Below are 20569 nucleotides of genomic sequence, written 5' to 3'. Positions count from 1 at the left end.
ACTTTATTAGATGTGAATATCATTTTCTACCAGGGCTGACTCTGAACACAAAGAAATCATTCACGCAGCCTTCTCCCACTACTTACCTAATCATTTAAACACCACCGTTTTCCCAAGGAAATTTTTGGTCTGCCATTACTGCACGATCTCTGGAGCTGTAAGATTTTCAGGTCTATATTAATCCTAGCAGTCACAGTTAATGGAATTACTTGTACAGTTAGTACTGCTTTGTTTTTACAGACTTTATCCTTTTGTATGAATTGCTGTAGCAGTCTTTAGAAAACTCATTTAAAACTGCTATTATAATGAGTTATTATTATAACTAATTATCTAATTATGAAAAGGCTGCATAAGCTATATGCTAACTAAATTCAAAGACATTTTGTGCTATTGATAAGCTATTTCCTGTAATAATGTTACTGTCTCCTGTGATATGGATCTTCTATTTTTTCCAGACTGCTGTTTTGATTCACTATTTTCAGGCACAGATCTTTAACAAGAACAGGGTGAGTGTAATTCAGATGTAAATAGGCTGCGAGCTGATCGGTACCATAGGGAACAAAAATCTTGAGGGGAGGTGAGTGTGGTATCGTTTATACAGCAGGGATGATTACAGCAATAGAGCTGGCACTATCAAGAGAAAAAAATAATTATGTGAGGAATTATACAGAGTGAAACTTTCTTCATTGTGGACACATATGCCATATGAACAGTCTCTTGCAGGGTTTACCTGGTATCTGCAAAAGGTGAACTCATTCCCCAAACCTTTTTTTCTTTATTCTAGCTCCAAATATAACACCAATATCCTTTTTTTCGGTCAGGCTAAGGCTGCTGGCACTTACCTGCTGTTTGAACTTTCATGTTGAAATGTAGTATTTGTGATGGTGCCTGGAAAATGCATATCAGGACAGACACAAGCTCACCAGAGCTGTATGGATCTTGCCTTGTGAGAAACCAGGCTAAAGATGAATGTAATATGAAGAGGGGGAAATCTTTACACTGTAATACAGAGCTACCTCAGTTCTTCTCCCACATAGGTGAAAAAAATCAAGTCTGCCTTTTTATTTTTGGGGACTTAGACTCTTAAGGTAATTGACTTAAGTAGATTGGAGCAGGAGCAGAATAGCACACTAAAATTTAATGGATAAGCTTTAAGATACATTTATAAATGTTAAATCTCCAGTCATTTGTCTAGCTGTGCCAGTTGTATTATTTTGCTTAACACAGCTGAGTGAAAAGCTCTTTCAATGGGGCTGATCAGGGACAAGCAGTGCTGGAAGGCAGTTAGATTGCTGAAGAAAAATTTGCAGATGTTTGCAAAGTTTGGTGAAAAAATCACCAGGCAGTCCGTTTTGGAAAGAGCATGATTGCTGTCCTGCTTGATAGATCAACACAGTTCTAGTGGATGCTGTTAACACTCTTTCTACAAGCATCATTGCTCTTTGGTGAGAGATTGCTCAGCACTGTGCAGCTCTCCCTGGGTAGCTTGGGGGAGAGAAATCAGAAAGGTAAGAGTGTGAGAACTTGTGGATTGAGATAAAAGCAGTTTCTTAGGTAAAACAAAAGCTACATGGGCAAGCACAGCAAAAAAAGGAATTCATTTGCTCCTTCCCATCCACAGGCAGATGTTCAGCCATTCTCAGGAAAGCATCCTCATCCCGTGTGATAGTTTCTTGGAAAGACAAACACACAACCACATAGAATGGGACATCCTGGGTCAGTCTGGGTCAGCTGTCCTGGCTGTTCCCGTTCCCAACTCCTTATGCACCCTCAGCCCAGCTCTGGCAGGGCAGCATGAGAAGCAAAAGTCCTTGAATCAGTGTAAGCACTGCTGCACAGCAACTGAAGTATTGGTGTGTTTTCAAGAGTATTTTCATTAAAATTCCAAAACACAGCATCATATAAGCCTCTAATTGGACACCTGAATGCATTTGATGGTGGGGATTATCAATGTAAAAGGCATTTGATTTAGAAGAAATATGCTAGTAAATTGTGACTAGACATTCTTAGCAATTCTGGAAAGAGTTGGGTCTGCTAGAAGAGTGCTAAGCAACTGCAAGTTTGTGTGACAGGATTAATATATCAGGAAGAAGAATTAACACGGAGGTGTTGTGAAGTGATTGTTAGGCTAAATTTGTCTAAATCAGTAACCTTAGGGATCCTGTAAGGGAGTCCAATGGAAAGAGGAGACCAGTTTGAATAAATAATGAGGGATTGAAGGAGTTATTTAAAATTATCCTTCTACTTTTTTTTACAGTCAGCATGAAACTGAGTTGTATGCAGTCTTGCCACTAATGCAGACTGTTTGCCCAGCCCTTGGTTCTGTCAAAATCAGAGATCAGAGGTTCACATCTCAGGAGAGTTAACAAAAGTCAAGTGATATAGAACTTAAATAGAAAAGGAGCTGTGGCCCTTTATCCATGGGATTTTCAAGAAGCCTTTAACAAAAGGATACTGGTGTTATATTTGGAGCTAGGATTCATACCAGCTTAATTCAGGCAAACAAACAAAGTTCTTGCAGCTTTTTGGTCCCAGGGGAAATATGGAGTGTGGTCATCAGGCCTGCTCAGTGGCACCATGCAAAACTTCATCAGTGCTGTTTACAGAACTGGGACCAAGCCCAGCTGTCGATGCATACAGAACTTCTCCGAATGATATATGGGATTAATCTGTTCCTACCAATGCTAAAATGAATAAGTTAAAAAGCCATTTTGAATTCTTCTCATTAGTTTGATTTATAAGCATTGGGAGTTCTGCACGATACTGTTGAAAATTATCCCTATATTTGATTAAGGAAGGAGCACACTGAGAAGTGTATTTTAAAAGGTCCTTACACAAGCCAGTTAGAATAGGTCATTATATATCACAGCTCACCTTACACTGTGCTGATTAGTCATGATTCAGACACAGGAGAGAGAAAACCTTCATCAGAGTCCTTGTCTGAGTGGCTGCGGAGCAATGCAGTGTACACAGCTGGTGTTGGTGCCTTGTTAGTGCCTTAAGTAAAAAAGCAAAGCACCTTTTATATATTTTAATTTGGAGATAAGATCAAAGGGCAGCATGGGATTTGAGTTTTACTCACAGAAGTGTGGAACATCTGTTCAGATCTTTCCTTAGCCTATTTGCACTTGAAAGTACTAAGGCACGTTTAGATAATCTGCAAGGGAATTTCTTGCCCCCATCTTACTCTGAGCTCATATCCCTTGGCAACAGAGACCAGAAATCTAGTTAAAAGGGTGCTCATAAGAGGCAAATAAGAATTGCTTTGTGTGTGTATCCCCTCTTTCTGAAGCAGAACAGCAGCTTGTACGTTCTGTTCCTATTCCCACCTCTTGCAAATTTATTGAGTATGATTCATATTATTAGACGTGTGGCTCTTATAACTGTATTGTAATTTATATGTGGCTGTAGCCACAAAGAAACATAACATCAGTTCTTAAGTCTTTATTAGCTTCACCTTTTAGGTCTCTAAGGTTTCTACATCCATTTGTTCACTGGTTGGTCGTGCTTTAATAAAACATTCATAAAATATGTATTCTGGAAATCTAATGATTTCTACTAGGTCTGAACTGAATTCTAATATCTGTTTAGGAAATGAGAGGCATTTACACCCTACACTTCTTCATATTAGGTTATACAAAACACCTGTTGTTCTGAAGGCGGAGTTTTAAATTGTTAGTTTTTGAGGTAGGAGTCAAACCAGAGTCCTTATGGAAGAAAGGTGTGATTAATTACCTAAGCCATTTTGCAAGTTCAAACATCTCTTGAAGCTGGAACTTATTTGGATGTTTTCTAGACCGGTACATTACTGCTGTTTAGGACTCACTTTCTGGCAATCAGCTCAGCTAACACCTGTTATGGTGTTCAGGAGGTTATTTGCACTGATACAAAAGAATAAATATAATTCATAGAATCATAGAATGGCCTGGGTTGAAAAAGACCTCAAAGACGTGCAGAGTCTCCAACCAATAGACCAGGATGCTCAAAGCCACATCCAGCCTGGTCTTGAATGCCTTCAGGGATGAGGCATCCACAGCCTCCCTGGGCAGCCTGTTCCAGTGCTTCACCATCCTGGAGAAGTGTCTCTTTTGTCTAGTGAGAGCTGCTTTTTGTACGCTGCTTGGACAAAGTGGGTGATTTCCTGCTAGAGAATACTAATTTCTTGTCAGTTGTCACAATGATAGTCTTCTGATCCCAAATCACTAATTACAGTCTGAGGCAGTGATCTTGGCACGTTATTGCCAGATGGAAGATTCATTTTACTGTTAATTAACAACTGATAAATGTTTGTCCACAAATACGTGTATTTACATAGGCAGGGTGCTCACTGTCACAAGGATGCTAATGGCTGAGAGAGCTAGTCTTATTAATGTGATCTAGTAATGGGAATGTCAGAGTAAATTAACTTTTCTGGCATTGTGAGCTGTCTTTCTGCCACCTGCATGGAAGCTCCCAGGCTTCAGGTTTTTGTCTGCCCAGTGCCACTTAAAGGCTTTGACAATTTCCCAATTAGCAAAATTGGTTTTGAAGTTGTTCATGAGGAACGCCCTTCTGTCTTTCTAGGAGGTAGCTGAAGGACAGGTTCCCCTCCAAGTTCTGTGTCACGAGGACATACATACTTAACACATCTGAAGAGATTTCTGGTGCACAGTACCCATAGGTTTCAGTAGAAGAGCTTATTGTGTTTTATAGTATTGTCTGTACATCATGGGGAAAGCAGGGAGCTTGTAGAGATACGGTGTGTCCTGCTGCCCATCTGCCAGAATTCATTGTTAGATGGAAAACCCATAATTTAATAATATCCTGAAAATAATCATATTTGAAAATCTCAAGATTTTGTAACTTGCTCTTCACACTTCATAAAAGTGCTGGCTTAGCTGGCAACAGAAGAGAGGTATGGGTGATGTAAGGGGCTGCAGTGAAAAATCTTTCCAAGATCCTAGGAAGGAAGGACACTGAATCCTGGCATTACTGGTCATCTGTATTTTATCTGCAACTCTTGCTTCCACAAGACCAATACTTGGGGAAATTTTCAAGCTAATTTGGAGAAATGAGTGAAGTGATGACAGCAGTTGGCTTATGGAAGGCAGTCTGAAATGGATGAGTGCCAAATTATTCCTTTAAGTAATAACCAGATGCAAAAATGCAGGGTAAGAAACAGCTGGTGATGAAAATTGTGAAATGGTCATAAATACAGATGGAGAAAATATCATGGTGTTAAAAAAAAAAGGCAAATGCAATCCTAGAGTAAATCGGAAGGAGCTCGCAGCACAAGAAGCTCTTCTTGCATAGGATCTCTAGTTTTATGTTCAGTTTTGAGCATTCTTCCAAGAGTAGGACATTGACCTGCTGGTGAGGGCTGAGCAGAGAGCACTGATAATGGTTCCAGACCTACAAAATGTGGTCAGAAAGGAAAAATAGGATGTAGTTGGGTTCTGCAGTGTAGAGAAGACTGTGGAGATATGATATTAGCCTTCAGAAATAAAGAATGTCTTAATGAGAAAGGCTCTACCATTCATGGTGCATTAGATGGAAATAATGGGCTTTAATTAGAGAAACAGGTTAGCTCATAGGAAAATATATTTACAGTGAGGATAATGAGTGCTGCAGTTAATTGCTGGAGAAGAGTGTTTCTCTGCCTCCGGATATCTGAGATACATCTGTCAGGTACAGCTGACCCAGCTACAGGAGGTCCTGCATTAGGACTGGGGAGCTGGACACAGTGATTCTGGAGGAATCCCCTCCAGCTCTATGCTAACCCTCTTGTTTCACATTTAAAGATCTTCTAAAACTTGTTTCTCCCCTGTTGCCTGCATGAGGACACGAGCTCAGTAAAATCTGAGGTGCTATTTCCACATTTCTGTTCAGAAAATTGACGATTCCCCATGGGAATGTTAGTCCAAAATTTATATCCTGTTTGCTCCTACTCATAGCAGCTCTGGCTGCCTGTGATTTTGTGTTGTTTAAAGGCAGCTAATGGGACTAATTCTGCCTAAAAGCATTATGCTAAGGCACCTGCTTCAATTCTGCCTGCTACTTATTGACTTGGCTTATTGCTGAAATGTGTGCAATGCCCAGGATTACAACAAGTTGCCTGAAGCAGTTCTTCTCCCTTGATGAGGGAAATATTCTTACAAAGAATATTTCTGCATATTTTGCCAAAGATCTCTATAGATCATTTTATTTGAAATATTATAGATTTGTCATTCAGGTTAAGCTGCCCAAATAATACTGGATGTGGAAAAGGACTGCTCAAGGTATAAAGCTATGCTCCAAACCTTGGAGTCTTTCATAGAAGAGAAACAACTCTTTTGCTCAGTGTCTGTGCAGCACGTGGCAGAATCCTGTTCCAGTGTTGTTGAATTAGAAATAACGCTAATTATGATTCCTAAGGTCTATTCAGTTCCCTCTACATCTGGCTGTATTTTGAACTTTTCCAAACACTTAAAAAAAGAGTGTTAAAAAAAAAAAAGGAAGAAGGGAATAGTTTTAAGGTAGCATTGACTTTATAGAGAGGAAGAAAGGAGAGACCTAACATACTGGGACATCAGCTGTAGAGTAGTTGGTAAATTACGTGTAGCTTTAAGGTTTTTCCATTTTCTAATATTTTTACCAATCTAGTTTAAAATGTTGAAAGATTGTTATGGAAATGTAACGACTGATATAATAGGAAACAATATATTTTGTCTGTGCTACTATACTAACACTTTTTTTTAAGTATATTTGTAAATTGGTTGGTGGACAAGCCAATCTACAGTTCCAGAGGAGATTTGGTGCCTGATAAAAAGAGGAGATGACTTTTGGAACTAAACCTATGGGCAAGACTGCCTGCTTCTGGGTTTGGAGTTGTTGATGTTTTGAAATAAAATAATTGTGTTCTCTTTGAAATGGTTTTCAGTTTCCTATAAAAGTAGATGGGGGGAGGAAGGCTGGCAAGTCTGATAGATTTATTGTATGCAGATACTCCCTTGTTGCCCCCATGATGGATGGAAGCAAATTCTGGAAAATATGGCACTCAGTTTCTGCTATTCTTTTCTGCTTATTCTATTCAAATAGTGTTCTTCACATTCAGCTTGACCCTACTGCATCCTAACTGCAGGCTTCCTGGGGAAACTGGTGGTTTTTCTATGCTAGGATTCTAATTGTGGATTAAGGCAACACCTTTGTACAAAATAAAACAGAAATCAAAATTACCCTTGTGTTTATTGTAGATTCTAATTTTTTCCCTTTTGTTTTTGTGCAGATTGTTTCTCAGAGGAAACTCTCCAAGTCCTTACTCAAACATGGGAACACAGCAGGGAAGTCATCTATAACAGTAAGCCAGTCTTAAATACGCTTTTATTTTCCTGTTGTTTAAAGGCAGCTAATGGGACTAATTCTGCCTAAAAGCACTATGCTAAGGCACCAGAACAACCCTTGACTGAGAAGTCAGATCGTTTATTTAAAAGATTACTTCTACGTCTCTGATAAATACTTGCTATAATGGCAACAAATAATATAAGATTTGTACAAAAACCATAACATTTACTACTACTGCTACTGCTTGTAAGATACTTCGATGACAACGAGAAAGTCTTACTGCTTTATCACTCTTATCTAAAGCTTTCAAATCCTCAGAAAATCATTTTAACTCACTTTTAACTGCATTTATGATATTGTGTATGAACAGCTTCACAAATATTCTTTATAAAATTCAATATAAAATTCTTCAAGGGTTCTAATTGGAATGGTAAAGAGACTTGATGTTTCCAGGCCTTTGGACTTTTTACAGTGTCTTTAAAAAAATCACAGCACACTGACACGCACAACCCAACACCAAATGCAGATATTTTATGATATTTGCTATTTTAGCTTTGTTGTAATGCAATTACAGAATGGACACTTAAAGGACCCCATGTATGTCTTGAAATATGAAAATCAGTGTATTACTTCTCTTTCATCTTTCTCTTTGCCATCTTGTTTGGGAGATCAAGCTTGTCTGCACTGAACATAGCATGCTTGTGACATTTGCAGCTTGGCATTAAGACAGATTATATCAAAACATTCTGCTCAATTGCTTCACGGGGCCGAGAAGGATTTTCTTCCTTGATTTACAATTAGTCAGATGGGTTTCTTTTGGCTTGATTGTTATATTTTTTTCATGTCTTCAGCCACAGTGGAGAGCAGAATATGAGAAACAGTGCTTTCTGAGATCCCAGGGAATCTTCTTTCTTAGATGTCTTTCTTGGTCTATGACTGGGAAGAGGTTTTCTTAAATATGTAAGATGAAACTCATTTTTATTCATAGAATGGCCTGGGTTGAAGAGGACCACAATGCTCATCCAGTTCCAACCTCCTGCAATATGCAGGTCGCCAACCAGCAGACCAGGCTGCCCAGAGCCACATCCAGCCTGGCCTTGAATGCCTCCAGGGATGGGGTATCCACAGCCTCCTTGGGCAACATGTTCCAGTGCCTCACCACCCTCTGAGTGAAAAATTTCCTCCAGATATCTAACCTAAGCCTCCCCGTCTCAGTTTAAAACCATTCCCCTTGTCCTATCACTATCCACCCTTGTAAACAGCCGTTCCCCCTCCTGTTTATACTCTCCCTTCAAATGCTGGAAGGCCGATATGAGGTCTCCCTGGAGCCTTCTCTTCTCCAAGCTAAACAAGCCCAGTTCCCTTAATGTTTCCTGATCGGAGAGGTGCCCCAGCCCTCTGATCATCTTAGTGGTCCTCCTCTGGACCTGCTCCGAGAGCTCTGCACCTTTCTTCTGCTGGGGGCTCCAGCCCAGAACACAGTTGGCCTTCTGTGCTGCAAGCACGCACTGCTGTCTCATGTCCAGCTTCTCATCCACCAGGGCTCCCAAGTCCTTTTCCATAGGACTGCTCTCAAGGAGCTCTTCCCCCGCCTGTATAAATATCTGGGATTACCCCAGCCCAAGTACAACACCTCCACTTATTCTGGGACTGGAAAGGAATCTCCCAGGTTCCTGTCTGAACAGAGGTAGGAGCGAGTTTTGCTCTCTAAAAAGCTGATGTTTTTGCCTACTGAGACTATTGGGGCATGCTTTACCTCATCCATCCCTGTGACCTTCTAGATACCCCTCCTGTTCCATGAGAGACAAAAATAAGTTTAGTTGCTAGCTCAACTAAAATAACTAAACTTTCTAGTAGAATCTTCTGGCAAGAATTTGTGGTCTCTAAACAAGCGCTTTGTCTACAATGGTTTGTTCTACAGGCTCGTTCTGCAGGCTTGTTCAGAACGGTTCTGTGACTGATAGGACGGGGGGACCCACAGACCCACGCCATGGGAAAGGGAAGAAAGTGTGAGGGGAATGGGCAGCGGTCTGAGGAGAAGCAAACTAATTTATGAAATAAGATATTGGAATGCAGGACAGCACACTGTCATACAATGTAATACAATATAATTGGAATTGGAGATAAGAAATAAAATGAGAGTGTCCGAAAAACTGAAGGCCTTATTCTAAGTTTATTCTAAGAACAGCGAGCAGTCCAAGCTACCTTGGCTTCTGGTCTGTGGTTCTAAAGAGCAGGCTGACTTTACTCCAGTGGGAGAAAACTGAACTCAGACAAAGAGTGTGAGAAGAGCTTGCTGTCTGGGCAGAGCAAGTGGAAATTGATGAGTTAGAATTATTTCTGATCCTAAGGTACATGCCACCTGTTTGTCAAATCCTAGTTTCCAAGCATGTTTAGATTACTGAATTTTGAGTTTTTCATGGAATTCTGAATTGCCTGCCTCAAGCCTGGTTTGCAGTATAATAGTATAATAGTATAATATCTCATCAGTACATTTTTATTGTGTGGCATTCGGAAAAAAGAGAACCTCTCTCAGTTTCTCCAGCTAGAAGTCTGTCAACCTTTACAGGAAAGGTTCAGTATTTTTTGTTAAAAACACTTGCAAAACTGTGTGCAAGTCCCAGGGTGCTAGTGGCTTTTTGCTGCATAGTATTTTTTAAGCCACCAGACCAATATTCAAGATAAATGTGTCAGATTCTGTGGGCCAAACTTTCAGCAAGTTCAAATTTGCCTGGCAACAGGTAAATCACTCATATGCATCAGTAGGATTTTACTTTAATGCAGTTAGACATTTGTGTCCCTAAATGGCTACACGTGAATATTTGGCGTGAGGAAATGCCACAGTTCATTACTGTGAGCTGTCATAGCCAAAATATTCATGACTCGTGAAATTCTACTTAATTTAATTCATTGCCAGTTAACATAACATTCTAATTGCTTCTTGGGGATGCTGAGAAGCAAACAGAATGAACTCTTAGGGAAAACACCTTTCCTTCCCACTTCCTGGAAATTAACTTCAGTACGGACACATCTGCTGCTCCTTTCATGGTCTCTACTCCCCTTGTTTTCAACACATTAGCTCTGCTGCTTTGGTGAGGGGAAGTGTGGTGCAGGAGGTAAGGATCAGAGCACAGAGATTTCTGTTTTGTCCTTCGTTGCTTCTGACTGTGTTTAGCTCCCTGCTACCTCTTGCTTATTCATTTTCTCTGCTCTGTCGTGGGCTTACCCACAGGCCACAGTCCCACTGGGGGCATCCCTGCTCCATTGTGGGCATACCTGTGGGCTATGTGCAAGACACGTATTCTTAGGAAACGTGGGGTTTGTTTGTTTGTTTGTTTTTGTTTTCTTTTTGTCATGTGATATGCAGGGAGAACATGCAGGCTTAGGAAATAGCAAATTGAATATAATGTGGTTTGTTTCAAAGAACATTTTTTTTGGTAATAAACCTCAGGTTTGTTTAAGTTAATATCTTCTCTCCACTGAAGCATTTTAATGTCCTAGTCATGATAAATGCTATAGTATTTTGGGTTTTTTAACAACACTGAATAGCACAGTGATGGACATTATTATCAGTAGAGCTTATGTATCTGAAAGACCCACGGTATGTTAATTTAGTGTTACTCCCTTCTGACTCTACAATAAATGATTTTGCAAACATAGCTATTGCAGTAAAACTACACCAGGAGAGCTCTCCTACTGTAAATGTGCCTTTCATTGCAATCTGTGGCAAGTGACTTCACTATTTTTTCCATTTGTCTAGCTTTAGACCCAAATAATCCAACTCACATGTAGTCCTTTTCTTCTCCTGGATAATGTGAGACTAAGTGGAATTCTCCACTAAGAGAATTCTCACCTAAGAGAAAGTACTTTATCAGATGAAAGGGATTACTGAGGGATGTGGAGGTCTGTTCATTGACAGATATTGATAAGACATTGTCATCTAATGAAAAATGATTCTGTTTTGGAATCTTAATGTGTTGCTGCATATTAACTGAGTAAGGGGTTCACTGAGTGCTATTAACCCTGATTGCAAAGAGAAACATATTAACTGCGCTTTAGTTTCGTAATGGGGTCTATAGTCTTCACGTGGGGAAATGATGTCTTTCTCCATTTTCATTACACCATGCAAAACTCAAATGTAGCTTTCCATTTAGGTGATAGCTGAGGAATTGTCTGGCAATGACGACTACGTTGAACTTTCATTCAGTGCACGGAAATTGGATGACAAGGTAAGCTGCATGTTATTAACCTTACCAAAAGATGTAAAAGAGTGCCTGCAAATGTAATTTGATGAGATTTTCACCTACAGATATTTTTTGCCTTATATTATTAAACACATCAGAGATTTCAGATCGATGTTCACAATGAAGCTTTCCTTAAGTTGTGAAGTAATTAAAAAAAACCTCAAGGGAATCTAATTAAAACCAAGACAATTTAATTATGCTATAACCAAGACAGTTTAATTACTTAAAATGCCACAGATCAGGAGTGCTTAGAGAAGTGAGCTTTCTATAAGTAGTCAAAAATGATACAGTTGAAGCAAGCGTTTTAAAATAAAGTTAAGAACACAGCTCATCTTTTTCAATAAGAAAACTCTCCACTAACTAAAATATTACTCTTCATTATAAGAAATATCTTTCTGAAAATATGCCACAAGCAGTACAGTCCAGGAAATCCAGGTGAGTGCTTGTAAGGCGCAGTGTCTGTAATTAAACTGTACTAGAAGGCACAGTTATTTGAAGTAGCCTGGAGAATATCTTTTTAATTAATAGGTGTCAAAAGTCCATAACCCTTTTTTAGACAATAAGGCTTTTTTAGATAATAATTGAAGACCAGACAATTACTGTTGTACTGGATCACAGTATCCACTACTTCCCTCCTATGTATGAAGCTACTTCCAATTAGAAATATATTGTAGCCCGGCACAAAATTTTGCTATTCTGATACTCTGAGCATGTAGTTGTAAAAATGTGATGTGTACCTTAAGATCAAATCTATCAGAGTGTTTTTGGATACATATATCAGATTTCCGAACTGCACAAAATAACTCAGGCAAGCAGAGAATGATTAATAGTACTGGAATTTATTCATAACAGGTAAATAACATTACTTTGCTCAGGATCATTAACAATCATAAGTGATCAGAACCCTAATTTTTTTCTCCTTTGAAAGATGAATTACCTCTTCCTTCACAGTTACTGGACTCTTAGTGTTTCTGAATCATATAATTTATTTAGGAACAGATTTAACAACCTTGTCTAAAGATAGCCATCTTTAGACCTGATTTCAAAAGCTGCACACAGGCTTTTACTGTTCCATGTGGTGTCACAACTCCAAAAAGGAAAAGATGTGTACAACATAATAAGACCTCAATTTGCTCGTTGCTTTTCCCCAGATGTATAATGTAATTAAGTGTAAATATTATGATTGCTGTAGGCTATTGTTGATATTCACTAAAAAACTCTGCCAGAATGTGCTTCAAAACTAGTCCACTGTTTTTGGGCAATAGCTTTAGAGTATGGTTGAAATACTTACAGGGTTAAGTGAAGAAGGATCATTCAGAAATACTGCAAAAGCATGATTGCTTTTGCCATTTTAACATGTTTAGTCAAAGTGGGCTTTATCTACTAAAAAACAATCCTGTATCATCTGCATGACTCTTCATCTATTATTTGAATCAAAACTCCTGTCTTCAGCTGATGAAAATGGCTGAAATCCTCTTACAGTTGAAATGAATCTTTCAATTTGCTCCAGCTACACATGTCTCTAAACCTGGCTGAAATTTAGCTGTCTTCATTTATAAAAAGAGGCTATGACTTTGGATATGGCCCTGAATGAATTCAGATGTCAGTAGATGCAAAGCACTGTTAGTAATCACTAAGATTTGAAATTCTTTAAGTTGCACAATTGCAAAGTTTGGAATTATTTAAATTGGTGAGAAAACTTGCGTACTCCAAAGTTACATAAACGTCCAAGAAAGACATCAGAGAATGGACAAGAACCCATTTGGTGAAATCCTAGGCAAGGTATTGCACGCCTGTCCCTGCTCAGGGGTCTGAAGACCTGAGCAGGGAGCTCACAGTGCTGCACAAGATCACCTCTGTCACCCCAGGGTTTCCTGCACTGGTGTCTGTGGGGTTGACACAAGACTAAGTGAATCTTTTGTTCACAAATAAGGAGTACAGGAAAGTGTGGGAGAAGGTTCTGAATGTGCTTAATGGGTAAACAATTTCTTCCCGTTTCTTACTATTAGTGGTTTCTTGAAGGGACAAGAATGTTTTTCTTCAACTCTTTAAAGGAAAACTCCTCGAAAGACAATCCAGATTGTAGTCCTTGAACAGATGAGGGAAAAAAGTGTGACCAACAGATTTTTGGCAGATCAAACAAAATTTGCTATCATTTCACAGGCAGTATACATTTGTTTGGTTTTTGCTCCCTCTATATAATACTGCAAGAGTTTTAGCTCTTAATTCTTATTCTATTATACGTATAACACATAAAGCCTGGATTTTCCTGAGGAGGTGGCTGAAACATTCAGTATAAAATTATAAAAAGTCACAGTCAGAAGTCTTCCTTTACTTAACTGCCTTTGCAGAGATAGAGGTTATAGTTTTATTGCAGTACTTGTTTGGAAGGTATAACTGTATTTTCATGCCCAGTCAGCTCAGCTGACATGTCCTTGTTTCAAGAGATCTGCTGAGAGCACTTCACAGAGGAACAACAACTTTTGAAAAGGTTCTACTGCATTAATAGCTGTGTCACAATTACCATAACAAGCAGCTACATGTTTATGGCAGCTGTAATAAATTAGGAGCAGTGAAGCAGTCAGACTGCTTTTCCTCTTCTAAGCGAGGCAGTTATCATGGCCTGAGATACTCCAGCAAATGTCTGCAAAGTCAAAACTACTGCCACTTTTATTTATTCCCTTGGTGCTGAAGCACCAAAGAAATTCTTAAAAGCTGTGTCTTGATACTGATGCATTTTCAAAACTAATCAGTGCCTTCTGGATGTTTCAGTGCTTTTCTGGGAGATCTTAACCTGTAAACCTGAGCTTTGAAAAGTGTTTTGCTCTGAAAATGAGCATACCAAAACATCATGCATCAAAATAAGTGCTCAGAAAAAGTAGGTACATTTTTAAAGTACAAGCCATGTATTGATGTTATTATTGTGTGCACATACTGAAGTGACAGTGTGCATTTTACCACCAGCAAAGGCATTATATTTATCATATAAGCAGTATTAAAATATCAGAACAACTTTCATTGCCGCTATTTTTCTCAAAGAAGATGCTCTTGTGAGATAAAGCAAAGCTGGTAGATTTAACACAACCACCAAAATTTATTGAAAATGCTAACTATGCTGTAGCTGAATTTAAAAAAAAAAGTCATAATTCAGCATATCAGCTTTGAGTCGTTACCTGGCACCTTTGATACTGAAGAAGTTTTGGTTTATACCTTGATTCTAGAAGGAAGTAAGCTTTGTTTTTTGCATTGAGGAGGGGTGAAGCTATTGTCAGTAGTGATTTTTTTTTCCTTTAGGTGATATTGCCTTGTTTATTAAAACCAGGTATTAAAAATTGCATTTCTTATGCTCATGTTTTCTGTGTCGGTTTTCATATTATTCAGCTGAAAATTTTGAGTTTTCTCTCAAAATCCTTTCCTTTTCTGAAGATTCTGCACTGCGGGATTCGTTCTTTGGATACATCACTTTGAGTTGTTTTCCTTTAGATAACGTTTCTCATCAAACTTGTGTTTCATAAAGAATCTGCTAAACGCTAAGCTGTCACTCAGTGTTAAACAATGCGCTTATGAATGCGAAGAGGCACGTCAGTCTTTTTTAATCCTATGCATTCTGTATTTTTGGTGTCAGTAGAATTAAACCAGCTGCCTCACTCTCTTCTGTGCAGTAGTAACCTGTCACAGTTTGATCACCAAAGCTCTTCAAAAAACCAAAAGATTTCAAGCTTTGGAATCAGCCCACATGCTAAATCTACATCAGGGCATCAAATCAAACTCTGGAAGCACAGAATTTGTGCAGGGTGTTGTGCTGGTTCTACACACTCTTACATGAAGTGTATTGTTACCATGTAATTGAAACAAATGGGCCAACATATGGCTTTGTTATTTAGAGCTCTGTGTGATGAAATTTAACAAATACACACATAATTACTTTGTGGTAGTTTTTAAACACACAGTTGCCGTTTCTTTTGTAGAAAGTACTCACCAAATACTATGAGCACAGCGACATTGATGAGTCTCATTTTGATGGCATGGAAAAGACCGCAGATTGCATGACTCTTGCCCAAGTCTTCATGATTCTTAGAGATTCATCTCCTTCCCCAGACACTGAAGTTCCGATTTCCCTTTTCAAAGCCCTGATTTCTTTCCTTGCTTTGCCCTTAGGAAATAGTGACAAAGTTCCAAAAACAAGTTTGACCAAAATGTTGTACCTAGAATTTGGCTAACATTTTATTCAAAGCTGTTCCGAGTGGCTATCTGTCTAGACAAAAATAAGTATGAAGGACATTTTGTGAGGAGAAAATGGCGGAACAGTGCATATTACAAGCATTTTTGTATTTACACTTCTGTAGAAACACCACAAAACCAGAATTCCTCACTTCCCCAGGTTGATGCTGAGGTGTGTTGTTTGGTATGTGGCATGCAGAGAATACGATCTGCATAAAGTTAATCTTGTGGCTCTTTTGAAGAAGAAAATGAAGATGAGAGTCAAAAATAAAGAAAATGGAGTCCATTTGGGCCCACCTGTTGGATCACAGCACAGTTAATGATATGAATTAGCTGGCTTTTTGCTCCAGCTGTGGAGATCAAATGCCCATTGACCCTTCTTCAACACAGCCAGCTTGTGCAAAAAAAATCCCCAGATATTGTTGAATCATAAGAGGCCATGGCCACCTTCAGGGTATACTACAGAAGACAAATTAATTTAGGTTTGTATATGAATGTTTTGACTTACTAGATGATTGCAGAACCAAACAGAGGTGCACAGTGGTGCAATGAAAATGCCTATCACAGATACCACTTGATACAGGTACAAATTTTTATTTTTTTTTGCATTTCCTGCTCTGTTTCTCCTCTTTACATGGTTTGAGTTTTCACATTCTGAAGAGGACTTAACTTTTCAAACATTCTCTAATCCATCTTGCCAATATTTGTGTTAACTGATAGCAGCATGACATCCTGCCCTATTAACTTCATTCAGAGAGGGTGTGAAAGTAGCATTACATTCAGTGCCACTATAGAGTATGCTACAGAGGCCACTGCATGGTAAGTCAAAAGACCAAACAGGCTTGGAAGTAGAAAGAAGCATGCTAGATCAATGAAGGAGCTAAAGCTCAGCAATCCGGAGCGGGGGTAAGAAGGCAAAAAAACTGTGAAGTGTGATTTTACCTTTGTGCCTGCCATGATTGAGTAGCAAACTGAGAACAACAGCAGTGCCACAGAAGTCCTTGTGGAACAAGCACAGGAGTGAAATATTGCTGAGGGACACTGGGAGATTTCACTGAAATCACACTGTTGCTGTTTTTTCATTAGCAGTCAGGAAAGCACAGGTGCAGTATGCCTGAAAGTCTAAAAGAAGAAGAATTCTCAAGAGCAACTTGTCCTGTGTTTTGTTTTAGGATTTTTTCAGCAAATCTGATCCCTTTCTGGAGATTTTCCGGATGAATGATGATGCAACCCAACAACTTGTTCACAGGACTGAGGTGAGGAACAGGGCTGTGTTTCCTTTCCAAGGACATAGGTAGGCTATCATGTAGTATAGTTTATGCTTCTGCTATTAAAAAAAAATTAAAATATTCCAAGCACCCATGTTTAAAAACACTTCTGTCTCATGTGCAATTACTGACTAATGGGCATTGACTTCCTCATGTGAGAGTAAGGGAAGATAGTACTGAAGCCAAAGATACAAGTTTAGTTGAACTGGCAGATACTCTGTTTATAAGTCAGTACTTACAAAGATTGTATTTAGCCCAAACCATGCTACAGACCGAATCAGAATTTTCTATTGATAGTATGTTTCATCAACTCCACCTCTCCTACCTTGCTATGTTGGTTTCTTTATATTTGTTTCTTGTGCCTCAGTGCTTTTATTGCTTCCAGGACAATGACTGGCATTGTCTTTAAAAGAGCTGTGGCAGGTATTTGGGGTTATGAGCCCTGCTTATTATGGATTTCATAAAGTCTTCTACCAAGGAAGATGATGTGTCCATAAGTTGATACTGCCTATCCTGATTGCCCAGGCCTGCATCTCTTCCATGCCTTCCAGTTCAGGAATGTATCCCACAACCTTTCTTCTGTCAGTTGCATCCCTACTTGATATGGCAGTACTGGGGCAATCTCTGTAGTGTGTGAGGCCCATTTCTCAGTTGTGCTCCTTTTTGGGGCTTTCCAGAGCAGATGTGTTAGAAACTTCAGGTTGCTCCAGGGCAAATATCCTGTGTATGTTGTTCTGCTAACCTCCAGCTGTTCTCTACTTGCTTCTCTTTATAGTGAACACACTGTTTTGAAAATTGTGGCTACTAGCATTCTGTTTAGAAATGTGCAAATGTTAAGGGTTCTCTTATTTCTTTTCACTCTCAGGTTGTGATGAATAACTTAAATCCAGCCTGGAAGACCTTTAAAGTGTCTGTAAATTCTCTGTGCAGCGGAGACCAGGATCGTAGGCTAAAGGTAAGAAGCAGTTCCTACTTTCTGAATTGTTTTACTCATAGAAAACAAGACTTTGTCTGCCTTTTTCAATTGAAAATTGCTATTCTGCTCTGCCCTCTGGCAATCAAGATGATCACACAGCTGTTTTTTGATTAACACAATCAAATTAAGGATGCAGAGAACTGATAATCCGCTGTAATCAGCAGATTATGCTCTACTGTTCTTAGAGTACCTTGGAGAAATAATGGGACTGTTTTTGCCAATCAGTTGGATAATTTGAACCCAGCACCATTTAACTGGTGAACATATACTCCAGAGAAATTTCTGCCCTGACACCATTTTATCTATTCCTTCCTTGCTTTTCTGGTTGGAGACTCTCTGTAAATGAAACACTTACTAATGTACTCAGTTAACATATCTGAAAAATGGGATGGCCACAGAAAGGCATAAGCCATTATAATGACAGTGCTACCAGAAAGACTGACAGTTGAGAACTCAAAGCTCTATATAGAAAAAATCTTCTTGTGGATAATTTAGATTAAATCATGTGTGAATCATTTTATTCTACTAACCAGGTTTAAGGTTAATACTAAACTCTAAAAATTAAAAAATGTTTGTAAATGTAACAGGAACTGTCCCCAGTATCTGTTTAGCCTCTTGGACCTGGTGGGAGAACACCAGACACAAAAATACCATTGTTGTTGGTCACACTGAGGTTTCTAACAAAACTGACCCTTCTCTCTGCAAACCTTTCTTCTTACAACACTACATTTGTATAAACGTTCAGAAATGATGCTGTCATTTTCACTTATTACATACCATAGGATGTGCTGTGCTGATAGAAAAAAAAATAATAATAAAATGCATGGTCTCCTCATGTTGCAGTGCATTCCATGAATGCATGGAAAAAATTAAAAAATACTCCTATGAGTGCCTAAATTTATATTGGCTACACTGATTGTGATTTATGACTTCACAAAATCAGCATTGTTGTTGTGGAACAATATTGATACAAACACAATGCTTGTATGTATACATTTGTATAGCAGGGGATGCACAAGGAAGACACAGAAATGAATAATATCTTTATGTATTTGTTGGTGTCCTTTGTGACAATTGTCAGCAAAGAACATGAGTTCTTTGCCAAGGACAAGAGAAGCACAAAAGTGTGAGGAAGTCTGAGAGAACAGGAGATGTAACAAGAAAAAATAAAAGATGGAGTAGTTGTGGTGTGGGAGTCTTAGAAGGCCAGAGCAAAGTGTTTGTGATGGGTGCATCTGAGATGCTGGAAGGATGTTCAGTACCTCAGGTGGTACAGGGAAGCATATGCAGCAGATCTTTCTATTACTGTCTTAGTTGGTAAATGGTCAAACCATTTGTATTTGGCATGCTCAGCAGGATTGGAGCAGAGCTGCAGAAGATGAGATGGAGGCTGTTCTTTTCCCCACATCTCATTCTTTATTATAAACTGCAAGCAAAATTAACAGTATTGGCTAAAGAGGATTTCTAACACAAACGAAGAAGTGTGTAGGAGTTATTTATTGTAGCATCTGTAGTATGACAGTAATGTGAGATGTCAGGATAATGACTTTATCTTGGGAGGCTGCAATTTTCTAAATTAATGGGATAGAATAAATATCTACAAGCTACTGCCTGAGACGCAGAAAACAAGCAAATTGTTCTGTGTTGTATAATCAATGTCGTTCTCGGGGGCGATGCGGGTGTGGGAAGCAGCTATCCTCTAGATGTAGTAACGTGACTGATATGAGGGATTTAAAGGAGAATCGACTGTGAGTACCACTGGCATCTTTGAGGACTGGATTGTTACTTCCTGGCATAAGGGAAGCACTAGAGAAAGCAGTGTGGCTGCTTGTTTGGACGCTGAGTTCCCTTCATAACTTTGGTAGGGCTGGGAGCTGAGCTACTGCTTTTGAACAGAATGAACTCTGAAAGACTTGGAAAGGCTGAGCAACTCTTTGATCTACTAGAGAAGGGCAAGCCACTGGTAGAAGCAGCTTATGCATAAAGTATCCTAAATTGGAACAAGTAACATCCATTAGTAGTGTGACGGTAAGGGTTTGGAACAGGAGATAGAGTGTATTTCTGTCATTCAAAGAGGTTTGTGAATATGTGGCCTTTAAATCACTTAGATGGGAAATTCTAGGAGGAGGCGCAAATGAAATGTGATGCCTAGAATGTCATGGCAATAATAAGTCCGTAAGGATAGAGAGATGTGATTTAGAGGTAGAAATGTGCTTTAATATCTTTGAGATTGAGGTGAGAAGGTATTATAAAGGATAAGATTTCAGCTTGGACAGGAAAGATAGGTCTGGAAATAAAGGGGGAGATCTTTGAGCCATGAGTAGAGAGACAGCAGTTGAATTTGTTTGCAGATGATACTGTCAAAAGATAGGGTGAAGAGAAATGAGAGTAGTCCTTTACGACTGCCAGTAGAGAAGACAGGGGAAAGTGAATGAGGGGAATGGATAAGGTGAAAATGAAACCAAGTTGGATCTTATGAATTTATTGACAGTTTTCAAAATAGTCTGATTCTGCAGGATGTATGTTGGTTGTTTTTTGTTTGTTTGTTTGTTTTTTGTTAG

At 39.0% G+C, this 20569-nt stretch overlaps 1 protein-coding gene across 7 annotated transcripts in view; it reads left to right on the top strand.

The window, feature by feature from the left end:
- Positions 1–20569, top strand: part of CPNE4 (copine 4) — a 269020-nt gene that overhangs the window by 163507 nt on the left and 84944 nt on the right. For all 7 annotated transcript variants that reach the window (XM_048951294.1, XM_048951295.1, XM_048951292.1 and 4 more), the window contains 4 exons: positions 7244–7315; positions 11454–11528; positions 16937–17020; positions 17898–17987. In XM_048951294.1, coding sequence (XP_048807251.1) covers positions 7244–7315; positions 11454–11528; positions 16937–17020; positions 17898–17987 — 321 coding nt within the window. The remainder of the gene's footprint in view (positions 1–7243; positions 7316–11453; positions 11529–16936; positions 17021–17897; positions 17988–20569) is intronic.

The sequence above is a fragment of the Lagopus muta genome, chromosome 7 (genome assembly GCF_023343835.1).
Source record: "Lagopus muta isolate bLagMut1 chromosome 7, bLagMut1 primary, whole genome shotgun sequence".
Lineage (NCBI taxonomy): Eukaryota > Metazoa > Chordata > Aves > Galliformes > Phasianidae > Lagopus > Lagopus muta.
The sequence above is the reverse complement of the archived record's forward strand: the minus strand, read 5'-3'. Positions and strand labels throughout refer to the sequence as shown.